The sequence below is a fragment of the Lytechinus pictus genome, chromosome 14 (genome assembly GCF_037042905.1).
Source record: "Lytechinus pictus isolate F3 Inbred chromosome 14, Lp3.0, whole genome shotgun sequence".
NCBI lineage: Eukaryota > Metazoa > Echinodermata > Echinoidea > Temnopleuroida > Toxopneustidae > Lytechinus > Lytechinus pictus.
The window spans coordinates 9,647,196-9,659,745 of NC_087258.1; the positions used below are offsets into that span (position 1 = coordinate 9,647,196).

A 12,550-nucleotide genomic window follows, 5' to 3' on the forward strand; every position below is an offset into this window, starting at 1 on the left:
TGCGACTCTCATTACAGTGTATCCTATTTCTTGTATGTTCAGGGTGCTACATAACTTTTTAGAAGCACTTGCCCGAGCAGGCTAGTAACTTTTTAAATAGTTGGAATATACTTGCCCAAATATCTATTTCACTTGCCCCAAAATATCCTTGAAAAAAAAAGTTTTACCTCTTCAAAAGAAAGTTTTGCGGTTTTATCAACCATTGATCTTTTTCTCTCTTTTGACATGAACTGATCTACCTTGTTATTGTATTTCTTTTTCCAAAGTGATTTATCTTGCCTGCCATGACCAAAATTAGGGTCAATATCATATCATATCGAACCTAATTTTGGTCAGTCTACTGTGAGAATTTTGCTTGCCCAATTCAGGCAAGTAGTTTTGGTCTTTACTACAAAACATTTGCCCGACTCTACCTTTTACTTGCCCCGGGCAACCGGGCAAGTGCTTATGTAGCACCCTGATGTTGTTCTTTATAATGTTTGATGATTATACCATATACATGTAAATAATAATAAAAGTAGACTTCAAACAGGGGTTTTCATCTTTGTATCAAGGAAAAATAAAATATCTATTTTCAGATAACTATACTACTTTTTGAAGGGTAATACACACCCACATAGTAATTTCAAATATTTCAAAAGGGAAATGAATGCAACTAATTTTAGGAAAAAATAATGAAATGAAAAATCTGAAAACTCTAATTTGCTAGGGGAGGAGAAGTTAATTGCAATCACACAAAGTGATAAAAATAGCAGCAGTAACAGAGGAAATAGAAAATTAATTTTAATCTATTGATGGTAAAAAGATTAATAACACATTTTATTTAAGCTTAAACTGCACCATAGTTCCATCAAAAGCTAAAAATTCTTTTTTTTCTTTCAGAATATTCCTCTATTTTCCCCCAAAATGACTGTTTTTTAATGCTGCATGATATACAGTATGTCCGCAATAACTTAAAATGAAGAAAAAAAAACACCAAAAAATAACGTAGTTCAATATATTTATAAGCTAACTAAAAAAAAAGAAATATTACAATTTCAGGACATTATGCCTTGGGCTGTTTTCCAAAGAAATGTAAACAATTAGCCTGATTGCCCTAAAATATTTGGAGCAGAAATAAAATAGATTTTGATGCATAAACTCTAATCAAAACAACAAAAGTCAATATATTGATGCAAAGAACAATCGATTCAGAGAATCCTATTACACTCTAACAAAAGAAAAGGTGGAAAGGGGTCAATCACCCTTTAAAAGGGCCGACAATTAAGTGACAGCATTTTTAATAAGGGTGGAAAACACTGTTACTCCTCGGCCCTTTTCCATTCTTTTTGCCTTTTGTGTTTCAAAAGTGTATTTTTATCAAGTGGCTTTTGCTGTATATATGCAGAGAGGGGGGGGGGTCATACAGGACTGCTGACAGGGGCGGATCCATGATTTTCCAGGGGGGGGGGCATTTTTGTTTTAAAAAATGTAATTTTATGTCAGCAAAAAAAAGTCTTCACTTGGGTATGTACAACATTTTCCATTATTTTTCATATGGATCCAAAGGGGGGGGGGGGTGCATACATGTAGACCACATGTGCCTTTACAACTGATGCATGTTTTATGAAGCAACATCATGCAGCCAGTTTGAAAATCAAATTCTTACCTCTGTTCGTATGAACTTTGACCTCTGGCTCGTGCTGTTCATGTGTGTGTCTACGAACCAGTAGAAGGTTTGGTGGGCCATTGCCATTTTCAGTGTGCCGTTGATATCCGCTAGTTCATTGCCCATGCCATCATAACGAACCTGAGCATACAAATAAAACATCAATTTAACATAGATTTTATTTATAATCTTGAAATTTAATAGTTGAAGTGCTTCATAGTAATTGGGAAATTCGTTAATGCATGTGTTTTTAGTGTGTGCTGTAGGATTTGAAAATCATTAAATAAACAGAAATTTATGAATTTCTGCAGAGTAGATTTGCATGGCTCACATGGAAATGCATACTGTACATGGGATTACAAATAAAAATTTGGGCCAAAAATTTATGTTGGTTGTTTCTTCATTCATTTTGGGACCAAATTTTGAAAGTGGAAGCATACAATAAATAACACCAATATATTTATATAGCACCCCTTCTAAAAAATAAAAAGCTCTTTTTTGAATTGAGGGGAAATTTTGAAATGAAAATATTTTACTCTTCAGGTCTTCAATTTTTATGATTTTAGGGCAAGGTCAATTAGCGCACATTTTATATTACAACATAGATGGAAAAAATAGAAAGGGCAAAGCACATCTGCAAGGTCTAAGAGAGGGGCATCGCGATGCAAGACTAGTCAACATGACAAATTGACAATTTACACTGCCATGGCCTCTGATCCTTGAAACCAGTTGAATTCATATGAAAGAGAAAAATCAAAGAAACAGATCAATGAGAGTTTGAGGACGATTGAATGAATAATAAAAATGACAAAGGTTATGATAGCACTTGAATATTGAGATCACTACTGCTATGTAAATCCTCCCATTACAATAGGCAATTAATGCGACTAAGATCTGTGATGTTGCACACGCACAGTGCAACTTCCCCGCTACTTAAGTACCTATACATGTACATTGTAGATTTTCTCAATCACAAGGAAAGGTGTTCCTTTTTATGAGGACATGTAATAGAGGTTTTACAACATGTTATGGATGAATTGTGTGTAATACCAATATAATGAACAACAGAGAAGTTTTGGGGTACCGTAATTCTTTTGTGTCAAAATAAGAAAGTTGTTATGTGACATCAATTATGTGTGGCATGACGTTCGCATTGACAACAGGAGGAACTCCATAGCATAGTGATTTCGATTTCTAATTTCAAACTTTCATTGCTCTTACATGAATCTTTGATTTTTCTACTTTCACATACGCTAACTTGCTACAACAAGGGTCTCATTCTCCTTTGATTCAATCCCGGACTCCTTCCTACAAGTACACTCCATAGATAAGTCTTCACCAAGTGCAATATTGATTCCCTTTTTTAAAGCAAATACCAACCAGCAGCCATCTCAAGTCCTAAACTACTAATATCTGGCCAGGATTCTAACCCATAATGCAACATTCTGAGCAGTGTAGTCTTGTAATTCAGGCCCATTGGAATGATAACACACTAAACCACCTCTCAGTACATTCATACTGCAATAGTTTTGTTACCAAATAGGTAAACCAGTAATTTTCCTCTCCAAACAATTTAGCTTCTATATGCAAGTAAAATTGTACGCGAATTTATTCTCCATATTATTGATAATTATCTCAAAAAGGTAAATTTTTAAGACTAGCTACGTATAACACAGAGTGAATGAGACCACAAACAGTTCACTCCCCCTTTAATGTTTACCATGCTTCACTTTTTTAATAGAAGTTTAGCTTATTCAGCTATTTAATACATTGTTAGTTTGACCTTTACCATGCATCAGTGACTTGTACTTTTAAGAATTACAAGGTAATATTTTCGCCCTTGCCCTTCTCAATGTACATTTTACAAGTTGATATCTATGTATGTACCACTGAATATTTGACATCTAATCTGTTTTATTTAATCAAATACTAGTATATTCCTTTATTTTGTTTCCAAATGGTATCTAACAAATAGGTTATCAATCATATGAACTTTATAGCGATGAAGAGAGCAGACAATAGGCTTACTGACAAGTATAACAATCAATTGTAGGAATGATTGTGCATGTATAACTCGGTACAGGGCCCATCACACAAAAATTTGCTTAATATAATACATGTATGGAAAGCCAAGACATTCATGTCATAGTTCATCGGTTACAGAAATAAGACATCCTTTCCTGCTGTAAAGATCACTGTCACAGTGTATCCACAGTGTGTTCAGTTTGTCTACAGTGTGTTCACAGTGGGTCCACAGTGTATCCACAGTGTGTTCACAGTGTGTCCACGGTGTATCCACAGTGTATTTAAAGTATGTACACAGGCGTGTTCAGTGTGTTCAAAGTATGTCACTAGTGTGTCCAGTGTGTTCACAATGTGTTCATTGTGTCCACAGTGTGTTCACAGTGTATTCAAAGTATGTACTCAATGTGTTCAAAGTACATATATGTAACCAGTGTGCCAAGTGTGTTCACAATGTGTTCAGTGTGTCCACAATGTGTTCACAGTGTGTCCAGAGTGTCTGTACAGTGTTCACAGTATGTTCACGGTGTGTCTAGTGTGTCCACAGTGTGTTTACAGTATGTTCATATAGTGAACTATACGAAGGCAGGCTTCAAACTGTTCAAATTTAACAAAATGAAGATAATTTCCCACTGTGGACTCCTCTTCAGTGCAAGTGTTATATTGGACAATTAATTGAGTACAGCTACATGTACATGTATACAAATGAAAAAAGGAAAGATCTTTTGCAAGAAGTTGCTCTACATCTAATCATGAAATGTTTATTTTGAGACAGTGCTCTATTCTCCACATTTTACCTCACAGCAATCAAGAAATGTTTTCATGTCTACCAGACAGTGGCATTTTTGGAAGTACATGTACAATAAAAATTGTCTATTCCGTCTGCTTCTTGTTTGCTATAATGTTCTTGGGATTTTCTGCAGGTTTTCATGCTACATGTACATGTATTTTACTGATGTTTTTGTATGCCAATGCCTTGCAGACAAAGTCTGGAGAAGACAATAATGAAGACGTTCACACTGCTGTCAAGCTGAGTTCAAAATGGGAATAATCAGAAAAACCTATCAATGAAAAAAGACAAAAATCCATCCAAGAAGGAAAGGTGTATAAAAGAGATGATTTTGAGACATCACATGCAAAAAGCTGCACCACATACCGGTATTATGCAATATGATACAATTAATTATTTTCCAGTTTTAAAAGGTTCAGGGTGGGTTAAAACAGTTTTCTAATTGAAATGTGAATGGAATACTGTGTCTGCTTTAATACATAAGTAAAATTATTGTCAAATAAACTGAGAAAATTGCATTTTATTGCTCTCTTTTAAATACATCTTTAAGCTCTTTATTAAAATCATTCATCACCATAGAAATTCCATTCCTCGTTTGATAAGAACTGCTGAAACCATATGATGCTATCTGTTGAACGAGCTCATTTGTACTTCATAGAAAATATGGCATGAATCCAGGGGAATTCAGTCTTTTTTTGCCTGAAAATTGTAAAATTTTGCCATACTATCAAAATTCTGCTCTTGGCATAATGATGAAAAATAGACTACTAATATTGTTCACATAAATCACTGTGCACAGCTTAATCACCTAGGGGAGCATGCACAATAAAGGAAATTAGATCTTTTCATTTCCTGCTTAACAATTCATATCTTGGCTCTGCAGCTTGATTTGATGGGGGAAAATGACTGTAAAATACATGCAATAAAGAAAAAAAAATATGAAAAGGTGATCAGATTGATAAGTCAAACTCTCTCCTTTGTTCAGTTCCTCGCTCCCACCACTTCCACCCCCTTTCTCTCTCTGTATACATGTATTTCCCGTTTCTTCCATTCACCTCTAGCTTGCTCTCTCCCTTCACAACTTTAACTTTCTCATTCATTGTTCTATATATCCTCCCTCATTTATTCTCTCCACCTCATAACAATTAAACATTCCATTTCCCTCCCTCCCTCCACCCTTGCATTAATCTCTAGCTTGCTCATTCCTTCCTTTGTCTCTTTCAATTTCTAATACATCTTTCTATCCCTCCCTCATGTATGTGTATGCTCTCCTTCCATTTTTCTTCCCTTCCTCTGCCTCTCCCTCTCCATCTCTTCGTCATCATCTCTTAGATTGTTTTCTTTTCCTTAAAGGAAATGTTCTCTCTCACACACATGCATCAGTTTAATGACACATACTTTTTTTCAACAAGAACTCCATTCAATGTAATGAGAAAACCTAATTGATGACCATTTTTCTCAACATGATGTGATAACGATCTAAAAAGTGCAATCTTATGCACGTTGGGTTTAAATCACAATGCCTAGAGCTTTTACAAGAAAAAAAGCCAATTCAGGGGCTGATGAATTTACGACCTTCAAATCCAATTCCTTTCAACCAAAATATTGTATTGTATTTGTATTTATTTTTCATCAGTTAAAAATAATAACAATGGTATATATTTACAATAAGAAATGATCAGTAAAAAGACTGAGGGATTACCCTACTCAGCGTTGATAACATACATGTATCAATGCTGTTTTACAGAGGGGTTCCTTAAAGTTGATTATCAACAGCATTGTATGTGTTGATTGCTACAGTTACAATGTACCAGGGAATTAAAAGTTGGACATTCTGACAAACAGGGTATGTTTAGTTTATTCTTTGGCAATGTCTGTCCTGCAGCTTTGTGCATGTTTTTTTTTTACTTTTCAACTTTCTGTCCAACACGGACATGAAATGACTCAGAACCAATTTGTTTGACTCACCATGTCACCAACTTGTGAGGGAAAGAAGTACGTCATGAGGGAGTTCGGAGGCAGACAGTGGCCGACCCCGGCCAACGCTGGATCATCGATCGAGTGGGAAGATCGGGAACAGAATCTGGTAAAACCTGGCTGCTTCATGATGTCCATCTCAATGTCATGGATCGTCTGAAGTCGCTCAGGCGTGAAGATGTTCTCATCCTCCCCCTTTGCCATGTACACCAGCTGGAGACGCCAGGAGTGGGGGCGGGGTGTGAGTCCTGCCGAACGCCTCTTGATGCTGTGGCCCTTTGTTTCATCTTTCAATATTCTAGAGTTGATTACACTTGAGTTGTTTTTAGTTGCACCATCAGCTTGTAGACTTTTATGTTCTTCTTTGAGTTGATAATTGTCTTTGTTGAGTTGTTGATTGCGATGAGCGAATTGCTTGTTGATATACAATAAATGACTGGAAGGAATGGGACTAAATATATCATCTGGAAGGTCTACCCCTGACTCTTTGTGGCGGCTAAGTTTTGTCTTGATATGTTCCTTGTGAGAACTCCTCATATGTTTGGAATACCTTCCATATTTTTTGATAGTACGATCATTTACGTTCAACTCACCTAGCCTTGCTGGAGACTCAAACAGGCTTCGCTTTTGTCTTTTTGGAACACTATTATCCTTCTGCGCCAAGTTGAGCATCTCGCGTTTGAAAGTGGACGGATGATTAGGAATCTCAAATGCATCAAGCGACTTGTCCCACTGAGGCGCAGGTTTAACAACCAAAACAGCCAGTGTCCCCAAGAGGAGGGATACTGCACTTACAACGACTAAAGTAACTACACTAAATGGCACATTGGAGATGATCTTGCCTATCCTCAGCCAGAAGGGGTGAACCTTCACATGATCCTTGCTTTCAGCTAGAGTACATGAATCTGACCTTGAACGCAAGGCATCTAAAACCTCATTGGCAGTGTTGCTGTTCTGCAAGCCATCCCCACTTCCAGAGAGGTCTAAAGAGCTAGAGCTCGAGGATGAAGAGGAGGTGGACGCCAAGTCACGTAGCTCACGTGGTCTTTGGACATTAGCAGCATAGAATGTCACTTCATCATCTCCTTCCCATTGGTCAATGTGTGGCTTGAGTCTGAGTTGACCAACCATTTTGACTGTTATCGGTGTCAAAGACACACTTAGGTATTCTGAAGGAGGACTAGAGCAGATCAACTCAACTCTCTCTAGGATGACACGATCTCTTTTCTTTTGGTCATAGCCAAAGCTTTATCAACACATTCCGTGTTCAAACATTTTCCTGGGACATAAAATACAAAGTATTCACAGGACAATGATCACAGGCCTACCGATGCTCCAGATAAGTACGAAGGTTCAACAAACTTCCATCAAGCATGAATCTTCACTAAAGAAAGCACAATTCGCTTGCTCTTTCCAGCTCAACTGCTACTTGATGTCAAAACTTGGTTTACAGAGAGATGGGAACTGGCCTTGAAGTGGTATCAGCACCAGGAACATCTGTTACGTTCGGTCTTTGACTGAAGATACAATATCTGTCCACACATGCTTGTCTTGGACTTAATCATTAACGTGGCATCGTCACTACCAACACGGAGCAGTAGCAGCATCAGCAGACCTTCTCTCCAGCAGACTGTTCTGTCATTTCAACATCCATGTCTTCTTCACTCTGAAACCAAAATAAAAAGAGAATTAAAAAGTCAGACTGCGAGGAAAAAAAGAGATAATTCTGCACGCTGCCTTGGGGCAAAAGTGTTTGTCAAATGAATATCACTGTGCTATAAACAAACAACAAAAAATTGGTATAGGTGTTGCGAACAAAACTCTTTGAAATACATTGCTAATTCAGCCATAATTTTGCAAAGTCACTAGACAAACCTTGATATTGAATTGAATAAAATTATTGGGATGGCTGATTTCACAATTTTCATGACTGAATGACAGCCTGAGGTTAGATTTGATATTTATAATTGTCTTTGTTGGCATGACCCACATATGCATGCAAGCATTAACCAAATCAAGTCTACGTGTATGAAATCTTGCATAAGTTACGACAATTGAAAAGAAACTTTAGTTGAATTTTCTGTTTTTTTTAATAATCTTTTCTTCATTCTGTTTGACACATTTAATTCATGAAATGACATATAATTTTAGAGAGTTCATCAACTCATCTAAAACTCTCCAATTAGACTATCGAAAGGAACCTGGTAGGTTCTATTTCTGAAAATATTTTTTAACATTGTTTGGGCAAACATAAAATTTCAACTTGACATACATTTTTTAAAGTTCATCAATTCATACATGTAGAACTTCTTTGACTACAATGGTATCTTTCATATAAAGTCAGGACTATTGATAGGAAACTAGTAAATGGGTATTTTCTTTCTCTCTCATTTTGTTTGGGTGTTCGATTACAAACTTGACAAAGCTTTTAGAAGTTCATCACTTTATATGAAGTTCTTTACAATGATATCTTGCATAAAGTCAGGACTATTGAATGAATCCTGGTAAAATGTCTATATATTTTTTTTCAAATTCTGTTTGGGTGTACATTCAATTCATAATACATGTCCTTTTTTAGAAAGTTCATCCGCTCACATACACTCTACAAATACAATGATACCTTGCATTAAGTCAGGATTATTCAAAGAAATCCAACAATTTTATTTTATTTTTTCAACATTGTACTCAGGCTGAATGCCTACATTCAATTCAAAACTAGACAGTTTTTTTCAGAAAGTTCACCAATTTACCAAACATTGTTTCATAGAAATATATATATGTTGAATCTATGATTTATATTATATTTTCTATCATGATATGTCACCACTGAACAAAAAAAATGTAATCTGAAATGTTTTTGTTGAGAAGTAACTAGCACAGATATGAAATGTCTTTGTCAAGTTTTTATTTCTAAAAAATATGAAGATATTTGGGGAAAAATGACACTTATATGTTTTTTCAGCTCCTGATAACAATGCAGTGTGATGAAGGCATGACATACCCATTTGTTTGATATCAAATTAGTCATGATAGCACAAATATTTTATAAGATATAATATAGCAAATTTGATGTTTGGCAAGTGTCAAAGAGTTTCTTTGAATTTCTTGGGTGTATGTAAACTTCTGGCCTCAACTGTATATTTCTTCATTTTGCTGATGAACTGCAAATAATTCAGGGCGAGGGTAACTACCATCAAAAATAATTCAGGGTTCAAAGCCCTCGTTAAAGATCATCAATCCACAAAAAAGGTCATGACAAATGTACCTTGAATAAGTACATGACAGCTCACTAATGAGGAATGGATAAAACTAGATCTAATAAGTTTATGATCCAATCCATATGCCAGGCCCCATCATTGAAAAACGCACAATTCTAGCGGAAACATAGGGCCAACATGTAATAATAAATAATAGGCCTAATAATACAAATTTATAGAGCGATTTATACGAAAGTTTCAAAGCGCTAAGAAAGAAGGGGAAAAGGAATACAAGATATCTCGTGTGTATGTACTGATTGCACAATTTATAAAACATGTGAACAAACAGTAATAATAGACAATAAAAAATAAATAAACCTGATATGTTGATTAATTGGGAAATAAAAGTTTTTCTATTTTGTATGTCAAGTTTTTTCTTTTTCACATAAATTTTTTTTACTGAAAATGGTACAGAAATGGTCTTTAATACTGGTTTATCGGGTGGTAATGTAAAACTAGATACACAATAGCTGCAGCAATGATTGACTGAGAAATATAAAGTTCTACATATACCAGGTGAAACTTTGACAAGGCCGTCAGAAGATAATTCATGTGTATCAACTCAGAGAGAAAATAAATTTGACCTTGAAAATATCCTCTCAATCGTGATCCTTGGTTGATTGCCCCTCAATATCAAACATCGTTTTATTTTGTAAACAAACAAATGTCAGTCAGGTGTCAACAACAGGATTAAACAAAACACCAAATATAGAAATATTTTATGAACAATGAAACTGAAACCAATAGAAGAAAAATTGACAGCATCAGATAATACATGTACAATGAATATCCTTTTTACTGGGGGGAGGGGTGGTTAAAAAAACTCCAGAAAACTCCAGAAAATAGGCAGTCTGAAATAATTGTACATATAATTATATGTATCCTAACATCGATCAAAATGAGCAAGTGAGATATGTGAGAGAAAAACCAAATCTAAAATTATATTCCAACTGCTCTACATGTATATATGCATGCACAGCAATTTTTATACAACATGAAGTACAGTATCAATATGAGAGAGAATTCTAAGATCTCTTTTTAAAAGTTACTTATCATTGCTTGGAAAAGGATCATACATGTACACCTGGCTGGAATGACATGCTTATTTTTTTTTATTTAAAGGGATGGTCCGGGCTGAAAATATTTATATAAAAATAAATAGAGTAAAATTCACAGAGCAAAATGCTGAAAATTTCATCAAAATCGGATCACAAATAACGAAGTTATTGAATTCTAAAGATTTGGATTATTCTGGTGAAACAGTTCTAGGCATGTCTTTATGAATATTCATTAGTTGGGCTGATGATGTCATATCCCCACTCATTCTTTTGTATTTTGTTACATGAAATTAGGTTTATTAAAAAAATTTCTACCAAGAACTAAAACAATCGGATTGACAACTGTTTAAATGTATTACTTATTTATGAAACATTTGTGATTTCATGTAATAACATAATATTAAAAAGGGAAGTGGGGATGTGACATCATCAGCCCACCTAATGAATATTCATGACAATGTGCATATAACTGTTTTCACAAAATATTAATAAACTTTCAAATTCAATAACTTCGTTATTTGTTGTCCAATTTTGATGAAATTTTCAGCATTTTGCTCTGTGAATTTTACTCTATTTCAGCCCGGACCATGCCTTTAATACTCATTCCTGAGCAATTACGTATTTTCTTCTAGAATCATTCAGCACATACATGTAATTTTCACATACGAAACCTGTGGGTTGTCATTTTATTGGATTCTGTTTAGAACAAATTTGAGATTGTTACCACAACTACATGTACATGTAGCTGGCATATAAAGATCTTTGTAATACCGAGGTTGTACCGAGGTTTTTTACCTGACTGCTAAGAAAGCACGAATGCCTGTGAGCAAGCAACCAGGGGACCGACGGCTTAAGGTCCTCTCCGAGGGACCTGGTAATGAGGATAAATGCCTTACCAAAGGCCACTAGCGCACCACTTGGGAATCGAACCCGGGTCACCGGAATCCGAAACCCCCGCTCTACCGTCTGAGCTATCGCGCCTCAGTAGAATCCCCTGATAACAAAGACTTAAGAAAAAAGTCCAGAAAAAAATCAAATTACATGTAAAGCACTAGCTCAAAAAAGGAAAAATGAAACACGAATTATACCCACAAAGATATCAAACAAAACAAACCAGTGATTACTGATAAAATCTGCATGAACCCGCCTCACATTTAACGCTTTCCAACCCTTACATGTATCTTTGTAATAGGTCCGTGGTAGTACAGGGTCAATAACAAGTGCACAATTTCTATTACAATTTCACTATCAGCCAATCAGATCAAAGGATTTCAGTGGCTTTTAACTCTTATTATAATTTTTTATCATAACAAGTTTTAAGAAACAGACCCAGGAACTCGATCAAATGAGAGAATTCACATAAAAGGGTAAATGAGCAAAGGAAATTAACAATGGTCAATATGGATTGAATCCGGAAATGGCGTTTACACCAGACGTGGAAGGAAGTAGATCTGACCATCGAAGGAAGTAGATCTGACCATCGAAGGAAGTTGTTGAGGTAAAGGGAAGGACAACTTCATCACAACACGGCCTTGACCGAACATAGGCCAAATGAGGACAATTGACCAACAACAATATGTGCTACAGCAGCATGCGCGGCAATTTCATGATTTTTCCATCTAAAACTAGTATTAAGGAAGACAAGATGACCCCCCTCATACATGTAGTTAAGATGAAGTGATATCAAGTAGACCTATGTTATTCTATTATAATTGATCTTAAACCTTTTTGTTCATACTCACTCTTTTATCCGCTTCTGTTTTATGTAAGCACCCACTGGATAGGGTCAAATGGTCTT

General features: G+C 35.6%; 1 protein-coding gene across 3 annotated transcripts in view; it reads right to left on the reverse strand.

The window, feature by feature from the left end:
* LOC129276674 (protein dispatched homolog 3-like) overlaps positions 1-12,550 on the reverse strand; it is a 49,741-nt gene that overhangs the window by 23,008 nt on the left and 14,183 nt on the right. For all 3 annotated transcript variants that reach the window (XM_064109511.1, XM_064109510.1, XM_064109512.1), the window contains exons 2-3: positions 6,429-8,103; positions 1,649-1,789 (exon numbers count right to left, since the gene is read on the reverse strand). In XM_064109511.1, coding sequence (XP_063965581.1) covers positions 1,649-1,789; positions 6,429-7,568 — 1,281 coding nt within the window. In that variant the 5' untranslated portion in view covers positions 7,569-8,103. The remainder of the gene's footprint in view (positions 1-1,648; positions 1,790-6,428; positions 8,104-12,550) is intronic.